Genomic DNA, 21,774 nt, shown 5'->3' on the forward strand with positions numbered 1-21,774 from the left:
GCATGGAGGGCGCTATATACGTGAAAGTTGTTGTTGTGTGTTGATGTGTTGATGTGTGTTGTTGTATGTTGATATATGTTGATGTGTGTTGATGCTGTGCTCATTGCTATGTCTATGATGTCAGCTAATCTGACCCCGAGTCCAGTGTTTGTATTCAATATATGATATAAGACATGGGCTCAACTTTGGAAAATTCTTAAATTCAGTCTTAAACTTTTTCGGATTAGAGAATAACCCAGCGGCAAAGTAAAGATTGAATTTAAACGTTTTCAGAAACAATGCTCACCTCTGCCACTACCTCTCCCCTCAGGCTGCTGAGAATCTAATCTACACATTCATCACGTCCAGGCTTAACTACACCAACTTTTCCCTTCACAAGCTGCAAACTATCCAGAACTCTGCAGCTTGTGTACTCTCCCACCCCAGGCTCCACAACCTTATCACCCCCACCCTCACCTGTCTCCACTGGCTCCCCATCCCCCAGAGAATAGAAATCAAATCCTGGTCATAACCTTTAAATCCCTCCATGGTCGGTGTCTCACTGACCTCTATGATCTCCTCAAACTGTCTCAACCCACCTGCTTCCTCTGCTCGGCAGGCACTGGCCTGTTTCATGTCCCCTGCCTAGTTGGGCTTTCTATCTGCCCCCACTCTCCGGAAATGTTTGTTTGCCTCTCCTCTTTCAAGGTCTGTTTCAAGACTTTCCTCTTTGACCACAATTTTGGCCATCTTCCTCCTTTCACACACACTTGGCCCAAGACCTCGGGCCATCCTCCCAACGTGAAAGGTACTACAGTGTAGAAATGTAAATGTGATTTGTATTGTTATCAGCACTGTCTGTGGTGTGCACCATAATCAGTGAGCACATTCCCCAATCTTCCAGCCAGTGTCTGTCTCTCAACCATATGGACCCAGGTTTGACCCTCGAGTGGAGTCTGTGTGCTTCACACACTGTAACAAACGCTCTGTATATTTTCCATAGAAACTGATTTATTAAAAGCAAACAGAACAACTTATATTCATAGAACATGTGAGACAATGTATATAGGTATAAAGAGAGGCTGACTAAATTGGGCTCTTTCCATTGGTGCAGAGAAGATATTTGATGGCCGAGTTGGTGAAGGTGACAGCAGTCCTGGTTTTGCTGTGAGTTATATCTGTCAATCACGGGATCCCTCCTAAGAGTTATTCTTTGCCATTCCATCTTCTTCATTCAGGCTGTTTCTACCATCCGTTCTACACAGATATCTGCTTAATGTTGCAAATTACGATTGGTTATGTGAAACAATTGACTTTATTGCAAGGCTGGATGCTGCCATCTTCTCTCCTCCCTGTCAGTCCTCGCTCAGTTTCTGATGTGAAATGCAAACCATCATGGGGATAGAAGGAAACGGGGTTAGAGTAGAGAGCTCCAGTGAGGGAGCGAGCCCCAGCACAGACACGATGGGGAGAGAGAGAGTAGGGAATGAGGTTAGAGTAGAGAGCTCCAGTGAGGGAGCGAGCCCCAGCACAGACACGATGGGGAGAGAGAGAGTAGGGAATGAGGTTAGAGTAGAGAGCTCCAGTGAGGGAGCGAGCCCCAGCACAGACACGATGGGGAGAGAGAGAGTAGGGAATGAGGTTAGAGTAGAGAGCTCCAGTGGGGGAGTGAGCCCCAGCACAGAGTCGATGGGGAGAGAGAGAGCAGGGAATGAGGTTAGAGTAGAGAGCTCCAGTGAGGGAGCGAGCCCCAGCACAGACATGATGGGGAGAGAGAGAGCAGGGAATGAGGTTAGAGTAGAGAGCTCCAGTGAGGGAGCGAGCCCCAGCACAGACATGATGGGGAGAGAGAGAGCAGGGAATGAGGTTAAAGTAGAGAGCTCCAGTGAGGGAGCGAGCCCCAGCACAGACACTATGGGGAGAGAGAGAGCAGGGAATGGGGTTGTGGTTTCTCTTGTTTCTGGAACCTGACTTCAGACAATATAATTTGAAGAGAATCCGAAAGCATTCCCCCCCAGCTGACGCTCCCCATGTCCTAAACATCCTCACCTGTTCTGCTCCACAAACTGACTTGGGAGCTGCAGAGAAGCCAATGTAATGTTTGCTAACTGCTGAATGTTACCAAACACAAGACACTGAATCATAGAATATTACAGCTCAGAAGGAGGCCATTCAGCCCATCGTGCCTGTGGAGGCTCGTTGGAAGAGCTGCCCAATCAGTCCCCTCCCCCGCTCTTTTCCCACATCCTTAGAATTTTTTTCCTTTTCAAGTACCTTCCAATTCCGTTTGAAAGTTGTCATTGAATCTGCTTCCATCACCCTTTCAGGCCGTGCATTCCAGACCATAAGCTTTGGCTTGTTTTTAAATTTTAGTGTCAAATTATTTTCTAATTTTCTTTTCCCTCCTCTCCCTGGCCCCCTCTCCTCTCCTCTCCCTGGCCCCCTCTCCTCTCCTCTCCCTGGCCCCCTCTCTCCCTGGAATATTGGCAGGTCCATCAGGGCATCACAGCTGAGCCTGACCTCTCCCCACCCAGCTGTCACATACACATACACAACCAGTGCTGTAGAAGGACAAGCGGTAGGAAGCCTCCCTCGCCCACTAGCCCAGAGCAGACCAAGGCCAATATAACCAATCAATCACCAGCATTGAGCCTGGGATCAGAGCTGCAGCTCTCTCTGTCCTGCTCCATTTCTTTTAACATTTCTTTTTCAAGAATCTTTCTAAATTACACTTAAATAATTGATTTTCTCTGATGTTCCCCAATGATGGTCGCAGAGAAACCCCATTCCACCACCTGAACCTCTGATTCTAACCTCTCCTTACATTTTTCTGTTATGATGTTAAATTTGTGCCTCTCATTATTGACTTAATAATAATCTATTTACACTGTCAACCCCCCATCACCATATTCAGCTGTAACCCAGTTACTGAAACCAAGTCATTGAGTTGCTCCCATTCACCTACAGAGTCACTGAGTTTCTTGCTTCTGGTTCTAGTTTCTTTTTGCCACTTTCTGGACTTTTTCAGGAACATTTGCAGCCATTTCTCCTCTGGGTCGACACAAACAATTCGAGATTTTTTCAACGTTAGACTAAAAGAGAGAAGGAATGATTAGCAGCGTGGATCCACTGTGGGAGAAAATCACTGGACATGATACTGAGTGTGAGAGGCACTGTGTGCGACAGTCTGTGTCTGTGTTAGTATGTGTGACAGTGTTTGTGTGTGTGAGACAGTGAGAGTGTGTGTGTGTGACAGTGTGTGTGAGACAGTGTGTGTGTCACAGTGAGTGTGTGAGACAGTGTGTGTGTGGGTGACAGTGTGTGTGTGAGACAGTGAGTGTGTGTGTGTGTGACAGTGAGTGTGTGTGTGTCACAGTGTGTGTGTCACAGTGAGTGTGTGTGTGAGACAGCGTGTGTGTGTCACTGAGTGTGGGTGACAGTGTGTGACAGTGAGTGTGACAGCGAGTTTGTGTGACAGTGTATGTGTGTGTGTGACAGTGTATGTGTGTGTGTGTGTGTGTGAGTGTGTATGACAATGAGTGTGTGTGACAAAGTGTGTGTGAGAGTGATTTTGTGTGACGGTGTATGTGTGTGTGAAAGTATGTGCGTGTGTATAAAGTGTGTGTGTGACAGAGTTTGTGTGACAGTGTATGTGTGTGTGTGACAGTGTATGTATGTGTTTGTGTGTGTGTGTGACAGTATGTGTGTGTGTCACAGTGAATGTGTGTGTGACAGTGTGTGTGTGTGTGTCACTGAGTGTGTGTGACTGTGTGTGTGAGTGTATGTGTGTGTGTCAGTATGTGTGCGTGTCACAGTGAGTGTGTGTGTGACTGTGTGTGTGTGTCACAGTGAGTATGTGTGTCACAGTGAGTGAGTGTGTGACAGTGTGTGTGTGTGAGTGACAGTGTGTGTGTGTGTGTGTGAGACAGTGAGTGTGTGTGTCACAGTGAGTGTGTGTGTCACAGTATGTGTGTCTCAGTGAGTGTGTGTGTCACAGTGTGTGTGACAGTGTGTGTGTGTGTGTGTGTGACAGTGAGTGTGTGTCACAGTGTGTGTGTCACAGTGAGTGTGTCACAGTGTGTGTGTGTGTGTCACAGTGTGTGTGTGTGTGTGTGTGTGTGTGACAGTGAGTGTGTATGTCACAGTGAGTGTGTGTGTTGCAGTGAGTGTGTGTGTCACAGTGAGTGTGTGTGTGACAGTGTGTGTGTGTGTGAGTGACAGTGTGTGTCACAGTGAGTGTGTGTGTCACAGTGTGTGTGTGTCACAGTGAGTGTGTGTGTGTCACAGTGTGTGTGTGTGACAGTGAGTGTGTGTGACAGTGAGTGTGTGTGTGACAGTGTGTGTGTGTCAGTGAGTGTGTGTATGTCACAGTGTGTGTGTGTGACAGTGAGTGTGTGTGACAGTGAGTGTGTGTGTGACAGTGTACTCACACTATGGCGGGGAGGTTGCAGCCGCCGCCTGTTCCCTGCACTCGGTGATGGATTATTTTGCGACTGAGTTTCTTGGGGTGTTTGACCACATTGTAGGACAGACAGCAATCCTCATAGGACATGGCTACAGGGCACAGGGGCACAGTGATGAGAAACCATTACATACCCCCTCTCCCCCACACACCCTCACAGCCCCCCGACACGCCCCCCACAGCCCTCCCACACACCCCCACAGTACCCCATTCTATAACAGACACAGGACCATTTCCATGTGTTGATAACATCCATATGTGAATCTCAGTCTGGTTTGCGTTTGTCAAATAAAGCAATGGATCATGAGACAAGTTCCTGGGTTGAAGGAGTTGGAGGCTGTGATTATTGAGACCAGAGCAGATTAAAGGGTGATGTGATTGAGGTATTTAAATTAATGGAAGGAATTGACCGGATAGATAGTGGACGATTCCTCCCCTTCTTTGAGGGATCATTACATGGAGCAGAGCCTCACACTCAGAACCAGGAAGGTTGGAACTGAGGTCAGAAAGCATTTCATGATGCAAATGATGTACAAAATTCTGTCCCAGAAACCTGCACAGGTTCAATAGAGATGGTAAAAGCACAGATAGACAGAGACTTGCGTAGTAGAGGTGTTAAGTGGTGTAGGGAAAGGTTAGGACTAAAAGCTCTAATACAATCATATAACTGGTGGAACAGTGGAGTCGTGGAGTCCTGTACCTCAGTGGTTAGAGCACTCGCTTTGCAAGTGAGAGACCTGAGTTCAATTCCAGGCAGAGGGCGAAACCTTGGGCAAGTTTCCTTACTCCACACAGAGCCTAATAATAATCCCTCCAAAAAAACCAAAAACAATAATAAATTGGTCATTTTCAATCTACGACTGTTTGTGGGACATTGCTGTGCGCAATTGGCTGCCGCGTTCGCCCACAAATATACAGTCAACTCACTTTACAGTGTGTTCTGTGAAGCGCTTTGGGACGTCCTCCCGACGTGAAAAGCGCTATATCAAATGCAAGGATTATTATTATATTATTATTATTATTATTATTTTCCTATTTTCCAATGTTCCACACATACAGATTTTGAAGGTTGTGAGAGAGATACCAAGGCTTTTGGAAGCATTCCATTTTTCTTTCAGATACAAACGATTAGTCAACATTGCTTGAGCTGAAAATGCAGCAGCAATCATCTCTCATAGACCCCACAAGACTCACCCTGACCAGAGATGGCACAGAAAGAGGCCGTCATCAGAAGGAAGACGAGCAGCTGGAATCTCATCCTGCCTTCAGAGCTGATCTCAAACAGCTGGAGGGAGAAAAATCATGTGAAATGATCTGGTCTTGAAACAGAGCACACACACAAAGGATAGTTACCAAAGGAGCAAACACCGGCACAGCCACAGGGGACAAAATGGTCAACTTCTGTTGCTTTATATATTCCATTCCAATGGCAGAAACAGTCTTCCGTAATTAAGAATTTTCCCAATTCTGTACAATTTAATTTGAGGTCCTCAAATACGGCTGTTTAAGAAGAGTGGGAGAGAAAAATTGGGGAACTGTAGACCAATTAGCCTAACATCGGTGGTAGGGAAAGTTCTAGAGTCTATAATTAGGGAGGTAGAAAGCAATTAGAAATTCCTAATATGATTAGGCAGAGTCAACACGCATTTATGAAAGGGAAATCATGTTTAACAAACCTTTTAAGAGTTTTTTGATGATGTAACTAGCAGGTTAGATTGGGGGGAACCAGTGGATATAGTGCACTTAGAATTTTAGAAGGCATTTGACAAGGTGCCACATAAAAGGTTGTTACATAAGATTAGGGCTCATGGAATTAAGGGTAATATATTAGCATGGATCGAAGAATGGTTAACAGGCAGAAAACAGAGAGTAGGGATAAACAGATCCTTCTCAGATTGGCAGGTTGTGATTAGTGGAGTGCCACAAGGATCAGTGCTTGGGCCTCAACTGTTTACAGTCTACATCCATGGCTTAGATGAGGAAATAGAGATTAATCTAAATTCGTGGACAATACAAAGCTCGGTGCGAAGGTAAGCTGTGAGGAGGACATAAGGAGGATGCAAAGGGATATAGCAGGTTAAGTTAGTGGCCAAGAAGGTGGCAGATGGAGTATAATGTGGGAAAGTGAAGTTATTCACCTAGGTAGAAAAATAGAAAAGCGGATTATTTTCTAGAGACAGAGAGACTAGATAAGGTTAGTGTTCAGAGAGATTTACGTGTCTTTGTACAACAACCACAGAAAGTTAGTAATCAGGTACAGCAAGCAATTAGAAAGGCTAATAGCATGTCATCACTCCCACTTTGAAAAAACCTTCCCTTGATGCGTCGCAGCTATCAAGCTATCGGCCCATCTCCAACCTCCCCTTCCTGTCCAAGGTCCTTGAAAGAGATGTCGCCTCCCAGCTGCGCTCTTTCCTCTCCAACCATCCATTATTCGAACCCCTTATCGGGTTTCCGTGCTGCCCATAGCACAGAAACCGCCCTGGTCAAGGTCACCAATGACATCTTGACCATCTGCGACCAGGGCTCCCTCTGCCTCCTCGTCCTCCTCGACCTATCGGCAGCATTCGATACATTCGACCACTCTATCCTCTTCCACCGCTTGTCCTCCCACCTCAACCTTCAAGGCCCTATCCTTGAGTGGTTTAGGTCGTACCACTCCCACCATCTTCATTTTGTTTCCACAAACAGCTTTTCCTCCACCCCCCGCATTGTCTCGTGCGGTGTCCCTCAGGGCTCTGTCCTCGGTCCCCTCTTCACCCTCTATATGCTTCCCCTGTGGTGACATCATCCGTAGACATGGGGTTAACTTCCACACGTATGCGAATGACACCCAACTCTACCTTTCCTCCTCTACCCTCAACTCCACGACCCCCGATGTCCTGACAGCTGCCTGTCCGACATCGAGTCCTGGACGAGAGACAACTTTCTTCAGCTCAATGTGCACAAAACTGAGGCCCTCCTGATTGGCTCATGTCAGCGCCTCCGCACCTCAGGCGCTGACAGCATCAGCATCCAAGGCTGCACTCTCCACCTCTCAAAGCCATCAGGAACCTCGGTGTTCTGTTCGACCCTGAGCTGTCCTTTCTCCCTCATATCCGCGCCACAACTGGCACCGCCTTCCATCACCTCCGGAATATCGCCAGACTACGGCACTACCTCACCGCTCACGCGGCTGAAACCCTGGTCCACGCCTTTATCACCTCAAGGCTGGACTATGGGAACTCTCTCCTCGTCAGCCTTCCCGGCCCTCCCTCCACACTGCAGGTCATTCAGAACTCTGCAGCTCGTGTACTGTCCCTCACCAGGCTTTGCGACCACATCACTCCCACCCTCGCTCGCCTCCACTGGCTCCCCATCCCCCAGAGGATCAAATTCAAGATCCTCATCCTCACCTACAAGGCCATTCACGGCCTCGCTCCCTCCTACCTATCTGACCTACTATCCCCCTACTTACCCGCCTGTACCCTTCATTCCTCTGGCTCAGGACTGCTCCACATTCCCCGCCCCAACCGCCCTACCATCGGTGGCCGGGCCTTCAGCCTCTCAGCCCCGAGGCTCTGGAAGTGCCTTCGCCGCTTCCTCCCTTTCCTCCTTCAAGGCCGGTCTCAACACCTTTCTCTTTGACTTCAACTCCCCTCTCAACTCTCTACCCCCTCCTCGCCCCCTCCCTTCCCTCCCCTCACTCTGACCATTTCTCCCCTGTTCGGGTCCTGACCCAACTGTCCAGCACCTTGGGACGTCCTCCCAACGTGAGAGGCACTCTATAAATGGAATCTTGTTGTTGTTGTTGTTAGCATTCATTGCAAAGGGGTTAGAGTACAAGAGTCTACATCAATGTCTTAGATGACGAAATAGAGATTAATCTAAATTTGTGGACAATACAAAGCTCGGTGGGAAAGTAAGCTGTGAGGAGGACACAAAGAGGGAAGTCTTACTGCAATTGTATAGGGCATTGGTGAGACCGCATCTGGAATATTGTGTGCAGTTTTGGTCTCCGTATCTAAGAAAGGATATAATCGCCTTGGAGGGGGTGCCGCTTAGGTTCACTCGGTTGGTTCCTGGGATGAAGGGGTTGACCTATGAGGAGAGGTTGAGTCATCTAGGCCTATATTCTCTAGAATATAGAAGAATTAGAGGAGATCTTATAGAAACCTATAAGATTCTTAAGGGTCTTGACAGGGTAGATAGTGAGACTGTTTCCCCTGGTTGGAGAATCTAAAACTAGGGGTTGTAGTCTCAGGATTAAAGGTCAGCCCTTTAGAACTGAGCTGAGAAAATGTTTCTTCACTCAGAGGGTAGTGAGTTTGTAGGATTCTCTACCCCAGAGGCTGTGGATGCTCAGTGAGTCCTTGAACATATTCAAGACTGAGGTTGATAGATTTTTAAAAACTGAAGGGATTAAGGGATACAGGGATAAATGGAATTAGGTTAGAAGATCAGAGGGGGAGAGACTAGATAGTGTTAGTATTCAGAGGGATTTAGGTGTCCTTGTACACCAACCATGATCTTATTAAATGGCGGGACAGGCTCCAGGGGCTGAATGGCCTGCTCCTGCTCCTATTTCTTATGTTCAAAGTCAAGAGTGTGGATTTTCAGGCTGTCCTAGACTGAAGCAGAGAGCGGACAGTTGTGGTGGGTTGGGGGGGAGCTCATGCTTAAGAGTATCCAAACCAAACTGAGAAATTCCTACATGTAGAAATTCCAGAGACATTTGTTGGAATGCAATGCGCACTCTCTCCCTGGAGGGACACATTCTGCTTGCCGAATTCCAGAGAGTATTAAGCGGAGGTTGGCAAGAGCCAAAGCTTGGGGACCCCAGTGTGTATGCTGGGGTAACTGCTAGAGTCTAACCAGCTAAAACCACACAGCTTACCATGTCTAGCAAGTAGGTACAACATTACTGGTTTGGGCTTATAGGGTTAACAGGAGTTGAGTGGGACAACTCCCTGCCCTCAATGACTGGTCTGAGCAGCCTTGCTTTACCTCCTCTTTCAAGAGGCTTGGACTCACTGAGTCCACTGTCAACCCTTACATGAATCATGATGAAACTGAAAGCTATGGGAATACATGGATAAAACCCAAGATTTGGCCGTGTATTCCCATGGCTTCCAGTTTCATCAGAAGTTCAGATTACACATCTCTGCAGCAGGCACAAGGTTTCTCAACTCTCCCCTCATGAGATAACTGCAGCTTTGACCGGTTAAAGGTCTCTGGGGAGTTCCTCTGAACACAGATGGAAGATAGGGAATGTGACTGCTGACAGAGGAATATTGGCAACACTGGCTGGTGCTGAAAATGTAGGATTGTGTAAAATTAGTAGACAAACATGAGACGTTCTGGAGCTGCACCCAGCGACGTTGTATAGTCTGAGACAGAGTATTACCAGGCAGATAGAGTGAGAAGGTAAACACTGCAAAAACATACATTCACGAAGCCTGCACACACACACACACACGTACAGACATTCCACACATAACAACAACAACAACAAAATTACATTTGTATAGCGCCTTTTTCATGTCAGGAGAACATCTCAAGATGCTGGACAGACAGAGTTTCGGACCCGAGCTGGGGGTCAGGATCAGGGAGTGTGGAGGGCAGGGGGGAAGCAGGGAGATCGAAAGCACGGTCTTGAGATGGGTTTTGAAGTAGGCAATGCAGCGGCGAGGCAGAGGGACTGCGGGATGGAGTTCCAGAGGGTGGGGGCAGAGTGGCAGAAGGCCTGCCCGCCAAGGAAGCAGACCAGAGTCAGCTTCGCATACACAGATAGATATGCACAACACTCGCGCACACATACGACATATATGCTCACAGAGGGTCACTTGCACATACTCAAACACATAGTCACAGATACATACACCCACAGATCACACATATCAACTCACACAATCACACTCATTCATACACTCATACTCACACACATGCACACACAGATTGGCACTCACACAAACACTCAGACAAACACTGATACTCACACTAAAACAAGATGATCTCAAAAAATGATCTCACTAATAGCGATATCTGACTGGTATGTAGCTGTCTGCTGGATGTTGCCGTCTTTCTAACTTCTATATGTTGCAGACACAGCAGACCTGCCTTTTATAACTCTGCCTCCAACTCCCACCCCTACCCCTGCAGGTATTTCTGATGAACCGTTGACAGGTATTTGGCTGCAGACACACTTTTACCTACACCCACGTTTACTGTTTACTACTCAGCAAAGTGCTAAATTGTGTGAGATTGCCAGATAAAGTCTACTTTCTACAATCAGTGCCAGTAAAGAAGAGCCTCCTGGCAGCAAAAACATTAACCCTAATCCTGACTCAACCTGAATCACCTGAACTCTAACACTAGCAGATGAATAAAATGCTATGGCGTCTGTCTTGAAATTTCTCTTTGCAACGGTCTTCTCGCAGTTTATTATTTCCTAATGTCATAGCAGGCTGCATAGCCTCCTGCAAACTCGCTCACCATTCTCAATACCTTCACCCTATCACTTCCTGTCAGACATTAAGTCCTGGAGAAGATCTAACTTTCTTCAACAGAATGTTGACAAAGCAGCTTTGCTCCCATCTTTTGAGTGCTCAAGTACTCTGAGATGCTACCCCATGGGAAGGGTACTATGTAAATGGATGAAGGAATAGACAGTTTTATTTCTAAATTTGCAGATGACACAAAGTTAGGAGGCACAGTAAGTTGCGTGGACAGGAACAGGAAGTTACAAAAGGTTTAGATAGATTAAGTGAGTGGGCGAAACTGTGGCAGATGGAATTCAATGTGGGGAAGTGTGAGGTCATCCTCTATGGATCAAAAATTTTTAAATGGTGAGATACTAAGAACTGTGGAAGAGCAAAGGGATTTGGGTGTTCATGTACACAAAGCACGAAGCACTAATTCACAAGTACAAAAATTAATCTAAAAGCTAATGGGATGTTGGCCTTTATCTCAATGGGGCTGAAATATAAAGGAGAAGAAATGATGTTTTAACTATACAGAGCCTTGGTCAGGTACCAATTGGAGGCCTACATTCAGTTTGGGCCTCACACCTCAAGAAGGATATATTGGCTCTGGGGGATTGGCGCAGATTCGCTAGAATGATACCAGGGCTTAAAGGGTTAAATTATGATAATAATAATAATAAATAATAATAATAATCCTTGCATTTGTTACAGTGCTTTTCACGTCTTCTCAATGTCTCAAAGCGCTTCACAGAATAGACTGTAAAGTGAATTGACCGTATATTTGTTGTGATAACAAGTTGCATAAACTTGGTCTGTAGTCCCTCCACTCTGGAAGGTTAAGGAGTGTAAAGGGTTTTGATAGGGTAGATACAGAGAAACTATTTCCTCTGTCGGTGAATCCAGAACAAGAGGCGTAATCTTAAAATTAGAGCCAGGCCATTTAGGGGTGAAATCAGGAAGCATTTTTTCATGCAAACCATAGTGGAAATCTAGACCTCTCTCCCCCAAAAAGCTGGATCACTGGGACTAGTTGTGCAGCTCTTTCAAAAAGCCGGCACAGGTATGATGGGCCAAATGGGCTCCTTCTATGCTGTTGGATTCTATGATACTATGAGTCATGCGTGCTAGCATTCAATCCATGCATTCATCATGTCTTGACACAATCTTTTGGCAACATCAATGTTCTGCTCACTGAACTCTCCACTCTTCTCGAAAAAAGCCTTTGCAGGAAAAAAAACCTATGAGCGGCGACTGGTATTGTTTCCACTGGGACAAAGCAAGTTGAGGAGAGACCTGATCGAGCTGTTTAAAATTATGAGGGATTTTAATAGAATCAACAGGGACATGTTATTTCCACTGGTCAGTGAGTCAGTAACTAGAGGGCATGAATGTAAGATAGTTAGTAACCAAGCAAATGGGGAGGTTCGGAGAATGCTCTCATGCACAGAGCGAGTAGGATATGGAATGTGCTGCTGCGAGCAGTGGTTGAGGCAGAATCCATATTGACCTTTCAAAGGGAACTGGACACATTGTTATAAAGAGTCACTACAGGGGTGTGGGGAAAGGGCAGGTAAATGGGACTGAAAGGGTTGCTCCTGAGCGAGCGGCACAGACTCAATGGGCTGAATGGCCTTCTTCTATGCCATGAATTTCTAGGGTTCTATGTGTCCTGGGATGGGATTAGAATAGAGAGCTCCAGTGCGGTAGCAAGCACCAGCACAAATACATAATAATAATAATCATTGCATTTTGATACAGCGCCTTATTGCATCTTCGAGATATCTCAACACGCTTGATAGAATATACTGTAAAGTGAATTGACTGTATATTTTGTGGGAAAAATATGGCAGCCAATTGCGCACAAGCAGTGGCCAACACACAATGGGAAAAGAGAAGTGACTTGGCCTCAAACACCTTTCCTGGTAACATGTGTAACCTATTGATTACCCTCTATGTAAAGAACAACTTCCAGTATCTGTCCTTAACCTGCTCTTCACACCTTTGAACCTGTAATTTCCTTATCCTGAAGCTCTACCTTATCTGAACGCATTATTCTTTGCACACACAGAAATAATCTCTTTTACTGAACCTTGTATTTAAGAGAGAACAAAGGTAGGTATTGCGACTGAAGGCAGTATTTGGCTTGATACAAGAGTCCAGATAGTCCAAAGGTTGGTACATAGTTTACAAAGATTACAAAGAATGTTCAGCACAGAAATAGGCCTCTCAGCCCAGCAGTCCGTGCCAGTGTTTATACTCCACACAAGTCAATGCGCACGGGTCAGAAGCAAATCATTAATACACAGCTTCAAACACTCACTGAAGATAAATAACAGCTTCTAATATTTCAGCTTTGTTCATAATTCAAGAATGTAAACTGCTGTGAGGGAGCTGAATCCCTGCAGCCTCTGTCCTCACTCACTGACCCAATCTTTACTGCCATCAATGCAAAATCACTAGATCTGTCATTTCCAGGTTTGGATCGTATATCACGGTATTGGGTAACACAGTTACACAATCTGATTCACACAATCTCTCTCCAGGTGCAGTAAACTGACACAAAAACAACAATTTCAATACCTTGCATTTATAGAGCACTCTTCACACAAAGTAGCCTTGATAATAATAATAATCCTTGCATTTGATATAGCGCTTTTCACGTCGGGAGGATGTCCCAAAGCGCTTCACAGAATATACTGTAAAGTGAATTGACTGTATATTTGTGGGCGAACACGGAAGCCAATTGCACAAAGCAGCGTCCCACAAAGAGTCGTGGATTGAAAATGACCAATTTAGTATTGTTTTTTGGGGTTTTGGAGGGATTTTTATTAGGCGTGTGGAGTAAGGAAACTTGCCCAAGGTTTCGCCCTCTGCCTGGAATTGAACTCAGGTCTCTCACTTGCAAAGCGAACGCTCTAACCACTGAGCTACAGGACTCCATGCGCTTAACAATGTCAGAGTCTGACTCCAAGCCAGAGAAAAAGGAGGTTAGAGTAGGCACAGTCGAAGAGGAGAGACTTTGGGTGTGATTTGAAGACAGGCATAGTGGGGCCAAGGTGGAGTATTGAGGCAGGGAGTTCCAGAGTTTCAGGGAATAGTGGCTGACCTCAGATACCGATGGTGAAAGAGGAGACGAGGGATGTGTAGAAGACCCAAGCCAGCTGAGTGAAGGGACGAGTAGAGGAATAGTGTATGAACAGGTTAGAGAGATAGGAGGTGCTAGAATATCAAATGATTTGTAAGTGAGTGTGAGATCTTGAAATCAGTCCATTCTGTGTCAGGGAGCAACAGGTCCCTGTTGCAAGGACGAGGGTGATGGAATTGAGTCATGTGCTGAAATTACCCACGGGAACCCATTCTGCTCAGTTACTGCCTCATTAGATTAGGAAATTATTGTGGTTATGTGTAGGAGACACTGGCCTTTTGTGTTGATAATTGGAGGACTACTCCAAATTATGTGTGTGCCAGCCTGGCTCAGTTGGTAGTATTCTCCCCTCTGAATCAGAAGGTTGGAGGATCGAGCCCCATTCAAGATTAGGAGCTCATACTCTAAGCTGATGCTCCAATGAGGGGCTGGGTGTGATCTGAATATCCTCAGAAGCCTGAGGGAATTCCTTTTGATGTGAAAGGTACTATATCAAATACAGATTATTACTCATCTTGTCTGAGTTTTCATTTAGTGTCTGAATGTTCGGGGTTCAAGCCCACATTGGCATTTGAGCTCAAAGATTAAGCTGCAGTACTGAGGGAGCATTGCATTATTAATGCTGGAAGTGCCATGCTTTGGATAAAATATCTGTCTGTTCAGATGGATGTTTAAGATCCCATGGCACTGTTCAGAAAATAGAAGTGAGATTCTCCTGGTATCCTGGCTAACAATCTCCAAGATAAAATTGGTTATTTACTTCATGGTTGTGATTCAGACACAAATTGACTGCCACAGTTTACTACGTGCACTTAAAAGCAGAAACATAGGAACAGGAGAAGGCCATTCAGCCCCTCAAGCCTGTTCTGCCATTCTATTAGATCATGGCTGATCTGTACCTCAACTCCAATTACCCACTTTTGTCCCATATCCTTCGACACCCTGACCTAACAAATATCCATTACTTCAGTCTTGAAAATTTGAATAGATCCAGCATGCACAGCCTTTTGGAGGAGAGGGTTCCAGATTTCCATTACCTTTGGGTGAAAAACTGCCGCCAATCGGAGAACATTCCCTTTATCCCTATTCTGTTTCCTGCCTCTAAACTGCTAAATGGCCAAGCTCTAATTTTAAGATTATGCTCTTTGTTCTGGATTCCGCCACCAGAAGAAATAGTTTCTCTGTAGCTACCCTATCAAATCCCTTTACATTTTAAACACCTTCTAAACTGAAGAGAATACAGACCAAGTTTATGCCACCTGTCCTCATAATTTAACTCTTTAAGCCCTGGTATCATTCTGATGAAACTGTGTTGCACCCCCTCCAGAGCCAATATATCCTTCCAGAGGCGTGGTGCCCAAACCTGATGCAGTCCTTCGGATGGGGTCTGACCAGTTCTATACAGTTGAAGGATCATTTCCTCTCGTTTATGTTTCAGCCCCATTGAGATAAAGGCCAACATCCCATTTACCCTTTTGATAACGTTTTCTACTTGTGAATTAGTTTTTAGTGATTTGTGCAGCTGGACCAAACCCCTTTGCTCTTCCACAGTTCTTAAGTTTCTCACCATTTAGAAAATATTCTGTTTTGCTGTTGTGGGATTCCACAGTGGATGACCTCACACTTCCCCACATTGAATTCTATCTGCCACAGTTTTGCCCACTCACTTAATCTGTCTAAATCCCTTTGTAGCTTCCTGCTCCCATCTACACAGTATACGGTGCCTCCTAACTTTGTGTCATCTGCAAATTTTGATATAAAACTTTCTATTCCTTCATCAAAGTCATACATATATGGTGAAAAGCTGAGGCCCCAGTACAGACCACTGGGGAACAGCACTTATCACATCCCACCAATCGGAGAACATTCCCTTTATCCCTACTCGGTTTCCTGCCTCCTAACCAATTACAACAACAACAACAACAACAAGATTCCATTTATAAAGCGCCTTTCACGTCAGGAGGACGTCCCAAGGCGCTGCACAGTTGGGTCATGACCCGAGCAGGGGGCAAATGGTCAGGGTGAGGGGAGGGAAGGGAGGGAGCGAGGAGGGGGAAATGGTCAGGGTGAGGGGAGGGAAGGGAGGGAGCGAGGAGGGGGAAGAGAGTCGAGAGGGGAGCTGAAGGCACGGTCAAAGAGAAAAACTACCAACCAACCAACCAATTACCAACCAACGTCACAAGGTTACCTCCGATTCCATGTGCTTTCATTTTTGCTAATAAGCTTTTGTACAGGACCTCAGCAAATGTCTTCTGAAAGTGCATGTAATAATAATAATATTATAATAATAATCCTTGCATTTGCTACAGAGCTTTTCACACCTTCTAGACATCTCAAAACGCTTCATAGAATATATTTAAAGTGAATTGACTGTATACTTGTGGGCGAAATTCAGCAGCCAATTGTGCACAGCAGTGTAAACACTCTCTTTTCAATTATTGTAAGATGCTTTGGTATGATAAAGTATGATTTTAAGGACTACAGGAAAATCAGCTTCAAAATTAAGACGGAATATTTAAAAACAATTTAGTATGTCCAATTATTTCTCTAATTCTCTCCCCAGGTTCTGCCTTTGCTCCTGGTCACCAGCCTCACTCTCTCCCTGGCTGCGGTTGCATAAACACCAGTTACCCTCGAATACCCAAGCATGTGGTCATTGTTCATGTGTGAGCCATTGGCTGAGGTCTGATGGTAGCCATGGCTGGAAGAACCCCTCTGAGCTGGTGCTGGTGTCAGTGCTGGACAAATTGTGTATTCCGCACAGACCCATTAGGGTATCCTTGGGATCGGAGCAAACATTTTGCAGGACAGGCCATAGCAGAAATTTGTCTGCATATGGGATGGAGAGCTGATGGAAGGTGTGAAGCAGATTTAGTCTAATTGGGTCTATTTGTTGTTATAATGCCTTATCCTATCATCAAATTATTTGAAAGAGCTTCACTAAATTTTACTATAAAGTGTAGTGATTATTTGTAGATGAACCTGGCATGCCAGGAAATGTCCATTCACCTTGGAGCTGCTCTTGAACAGTATTCTTTCTGAAGCACCCACTGTCAGTGTCCCAGACTGCAGTTATGGTATCTCTCCACTAGAAGGGTAACCCAAGTGAGACCGAGTCCATAAGATTAGTTTGGATGAAGAAGGCCCTTTGGGCCATCCATTCTCATCCCTCCAGAACACCCACTCCACCATTCCCCATCAATTGCCGGAGGGAACAGGCTGGATTCTCGCGAGGAGTGTGTGGAACAGGTTATGGCTTTGTATGAGATTATGCATTGTTTTAAGGCTCAGGGAACAGCCACCTACAATCCATTCATCGATTTTTGTAAAACTTTAACTTTGTGCCTCATGAAGCTCTCACAATGACACTGTTACTCTCGAGGCCATGGGAGTACATGGCCAATTCTTTGATTCCATCCATGGAGTCCTGTAATATACAGTCAATTCACTTTACAGTGTGTTCTGTGAAGCGCTTTGGGACGTCCTCCCGACGTGAAAAGCCCTATATCAAATGCAAGGATTATTATTATTATAATGTGTATTCCAGCTCCAAGATCCGTGTTGACAGTAAACTCACTGAGTTTGTCCCTCTTATGTGGGGAGGGGGATAAGAAAGGCTGTTACCCAGCTTATTTAATGTATTTATCAATGACGTCTTGGATGCCATCAAGGGGATCACACTTGGTGAATCTGCTCCAGATATTCCTGACAGGATTGCAGTACTTCTCTTTGCAGATCATATTGTGCTGCTGGCAGATTCACTTCATAGAGCCACAGAATTATACAGCACAGAAGGAGGCCATTAAGCCTATTGTGTCTGTGCCGGTTCTTTAAAAAGAGCTTCCAAATCAATCCCACTCCCCCGCTCTCTCCCCAAAGCCCTACAAACTTGTCTTCCCCCAATAATTAAAAGTTGTTTAAGAAGGACAGGGATCTTATGAGCTGCCATCTTAAACACTGCGTCACCCAATGGGATGTAAGTGAAGTTTGTGTGAACAAGACCTGTTTGCAAACAGGGGGTGAGATAAGGTCACCCATCTTATTTAATGTATTTATTAAATAAAACACTTTATGATTCTGAGCTCCTGGGAATATAGCAGAGAGGCTTCCTCAGGCCCATTGGTGAAGTCCAAGATCAAGCAGTGAGGTGGATTTGTGATAAAGAGGGGAAGTGGCTGTTGGGAGGGAGGGCTTCGGCCTATACTGAACTTTCTCTTAACACCCTGGAGGCAGATTTAGCTTCACAGTGGCACGTGTATTTGCCAAGGCCCCTCACAGGAGGAGCTGGATGTGTCTCAGTAAGACTCATAGCTTGGTTGGACATTCCACCATTCACCATCAAATGCCTTTTTAATAGCTTTATCTACCTGTCCTGCCAAGATTTACTTATGTGAACCCCCAGGTCTCTCTTTTCCTTCACCCCCTCTTATGATTCTTCCAGCTAACTTAATTTGGCTCTCCTCTGTCTCCCAAAATGAATCACTTCGCATTTCTCCACATTAAACGTTGTCTGCCACATGTCTGCCCATATTACCAGTCTGTCTATGTCCATTTGCCGTCTGCTACTCTCCTCCTCACTGTTTACTACTTTTCCTAACCTAGTATCACCTGCAAACTTGGAAATTGTCCTCCCTATACCCAGTTCCAGGTCATTTATATAGATCATAAACGGCAGTGGTCCCAATACCAACCCCTGGGGGATACCACTGCACTTCCTTCCAGTCAGAAACAATCATTCACCTCCGCTCTCTGCTCTCTGTCTCCCAGTTCTGTATCCGCTGCCACTGTCCCTTTAATACCGGGGGCTTCTATTTTGCTAACAAATCTCTTATGTGGCACTTTATCAAACTCCTTTTGAAAATCCATATAAACTACATCAACTGCACTGCCTTCATCCACCCTTTCCTTCATCAAAAAACTCCTTTAACAAATCCGTGTTGGCTGTCATTTATTAACACATATATTTCTAAGTGAGAATTTATTTTATCCTCGATTATAGTCTCCAGAAGTTTCCCCACTGCTGACATTAGGCTGACTGCCTGTAGTTCCCAGATTTATCCTCTGCCTCTTTTTATACAGGGGAGTAACATTTGCAACCCTCCAGTCCTCTGGCACCAACCCTGGTGTCCAAGGAGATTGAAAGATTGTGCCCAGAGCCTCTGTTATTTCCACCTTTACTTCGCTCAATAACCTGGGATTCATCCCATCCGGACCGGGTGATTTATCCACCTTGAGCACCAACAACCTTTTTAGTCCCTCCTCGTGATTTATTCTTATCTTATCCAATTTCTCTACCCTCTCCTCCGATACTGTGGCATTGGCTGCATCCTCTTCTTTTCTGAAGACAGATGCAAAGTCCTCATTCAGTACGTCTGCCTCCACAAGAAGATTTTCTCTTTGGTCGCTAATTGGACCCACCCTACCTTTGACTAACCTTTTATTCTTTATATGCTCATAAAATAATTTAGGGTTCCCTTTTATGTTACCCGCTAATCTTTTCTCATATAATCTCTTTATTTCCTTTTTCAGTTCTCCTCTGTACTTCCTATATTCTATATTTTGGACCTGACATTTATCATAAGCCTCCTTTTTTCTGTTTTACTTAATCGCAATTTCCTTATTCATCCAGGGGTTTGGAAGCCCTCCTTTCCCCTTTGTGCGAAAGTATTTGTTCTGTCCCCAAACTATCTCCTCCTTGAAGGCTTCCCATTGCTCGTTAGCTGTTTTACCTGTCAATCTTCCTTTCCAGTCCACCTTAGCGAGGTCCCTTTTGAACTCATTGAAATTCGCCGTCTTCCAGTTGAGTATCTTCACCTTTGATTGGTCCTTATCCCTTTCCATAAGTATTTTAAACCTAATGATGTTGTGATCACTGTTGTCCAGATGCTCTCCTACTGAAACCTGCTCCACTTGCCCCACATCATTCCCTAGGACTAGATCCAGCACTGCTTCCTTCCTCGTTGGGCTGGAAATATACTGATCCCGAAGGTTATCCTGCACACATTTCAGGAATCCTCTCCCCTCCTTGCCCTTTACACTGTGTGATTCCCAGTCTACGTTAGAATAATTGAAGTCCCCCATTATCACCACTCTATTGGTTTTGCATCTTTCTAAAATCTGCTGCAGATTTCCTTGTCTATTACCTTCCCACTATTTATTGGTCTGTAATATACACTTAATAGAGTAACAGCTCCTTTTCCGCTCCTTAACTCTAACCAAATACATTCTGTATTTGGACCCTCAAGCACACTGTCCCTTTCCAGGGCTTTAACCATGTTTTTAACCAATATTGCCACCCTCACACACCCTCCTTTTTCCCCTTCCCTATCCCTCCTGAATACATTATAGGCAGGAATATTCAGTTCCCATTCCTGCCCTTGTTTGAGCCACATTTCTATTATTGCCACTGCATCATAACCCCATGTGGCAGCTTGAGCTGCAGCTCACCAATCTGATTTCTCACACTCCATGCATTTACGAACATGCACTCCAAGACTGACTGAGTCTATTCCCTGTCTAATACCTCCTTTTTCTGGATTACTCCTGATTACATTGCCATTCATCTCTCCCAGCCCTCTGTGTAACTTGTTTGTCCTCTCTAATGCTGCATCCTGATTCTCTTCCCCCCCTCGAAATTAGTTTAAACGCTTCGCCACAGCACCAGTTAACCTCCCTGCGAGGACATCCGTCTCAGCCCTATTTAGTGTAACCCATGCACCTTGTACAGGTCCCACCTGCCCCAGAACTGGTCCCAATAATCCAGGAACCTGAATCCCTACTTTCTGCACCATTTCTCCAGCCATGCATTCGTGTGTTTGATCCTACGGTTTTGATACCACTTGCAAGAGGCACTGGGAGTCATCTAGAGATCATCACCTTTGAGGTACTACTCTTTAGTTTTTTCCCTAGCTTCTGATACTCTAACTGTAGGATCTCAGCCCTTTGTTTCCCTACGTTATGGATCCCAACATGGACCATGACTTCTGGATGTTCCCCTTCACCCTGTAGAACATTTTGCACCTGTTCCATGATGTCTTCAATTCTGGCACCAGGGAGGCAACATACCATGCAAGAGTCACGTTTTTGGTTGCAGAAACACCTGTCTTCTCCTTTCACCATTGTGTCCCCAATGACAATTGCATTGACACTCTTCCCTGTGTCCCCCTGTGCATCCATTTGCTTTTGACTCCCCTCCGCAGAGGGAGTGACTGGTATTCAATACAAAGACCCGGTTTGTGATTGCCACACTCTCAGGGGATTTCTGCACTGCCCATCCCCTCTTCCTACCACGCCGGGTGGTCACCCACTCACTCTCCTGAACCCTCTATGGCTGTGGGGGATGACCACCTCCTGAAACATTCGATCCATGAACTCTCCAGCCTCCTGTGTGCCATGTAATGACTCCAGCCTCTCCTCGAGCTCAGAAACCCTGAGCTGAAGATCGAGCAGCCGGAGGCACTTCCTACACAAGTGTCTGTCCAGGGCACACAAAGCCTTCTGGAGCTCCCACATGGCACACATTGTGCACACAACCGGTCTCAGCTGCCCTGTATTTCCAGACGTTTTATATTATTTTAATATAAATATTGTATATTTTATAATTCTGCATCTCTTTCCCCCTCTGCACCAAATTCCCACTTGCGCCAAATTCCTTAACAGAATTCTCATTCTGTTCCACCTCACTCAGTTCCCTCCTCACCCTGCTGGGCTCTCTGCTCAAGAGA

General features: G+C 45.5%; 1 protein-coding gene across 1 annotated transcript; it reads right to left on the reverse strand.

Moving 5' to 3' along the window:
• Nucleotides 1–976: 976 nt before the first annotated feature.
• On the reverse strand, nt 977–10,518 carry LOC103184514 (eotaxin-like). The gene is made up of 5 exons (NM_001292567.1): nt 10,420–10,518; nt 5,636–5,726; nt 4,410–4,533; nt 2,945–3,071; nt 977–1,352 (listed from the first exon to the last, which is right to left on the reverse strand). The coding sequence occupies exons 2-5, from the start codon at nt 5,697–5,699 to the stop codon at nt 1,335–1,337; spliced, it is 333 nt and encodes a 110-aa protein (NP_001279496.1). The 5' UTR covers nt 5,700–5,726; nt 10,420–10,518; the 3' UTR covers nt 977–1,334.
• Nucleotides 10,519–21,774: the final 11,256 nt, after the last annotated feature.

This window comes from Callorhinchus milii, unplaced genomic scaffold (genome assembly GCF_018977255.1).
Source record: "Callorhinchus milii isolate IMCB2004 unplaced genomic scaffold, IMCB_Cmil_1.0 Scaffold21, whole genome shotgun sequence".
NCBI lineage: Eukaryota > Metazoa > Chordata > Chondrichthyes > Chimaeriformes > Callorhinchidae > Callorhinchus > Callorhinchus milii.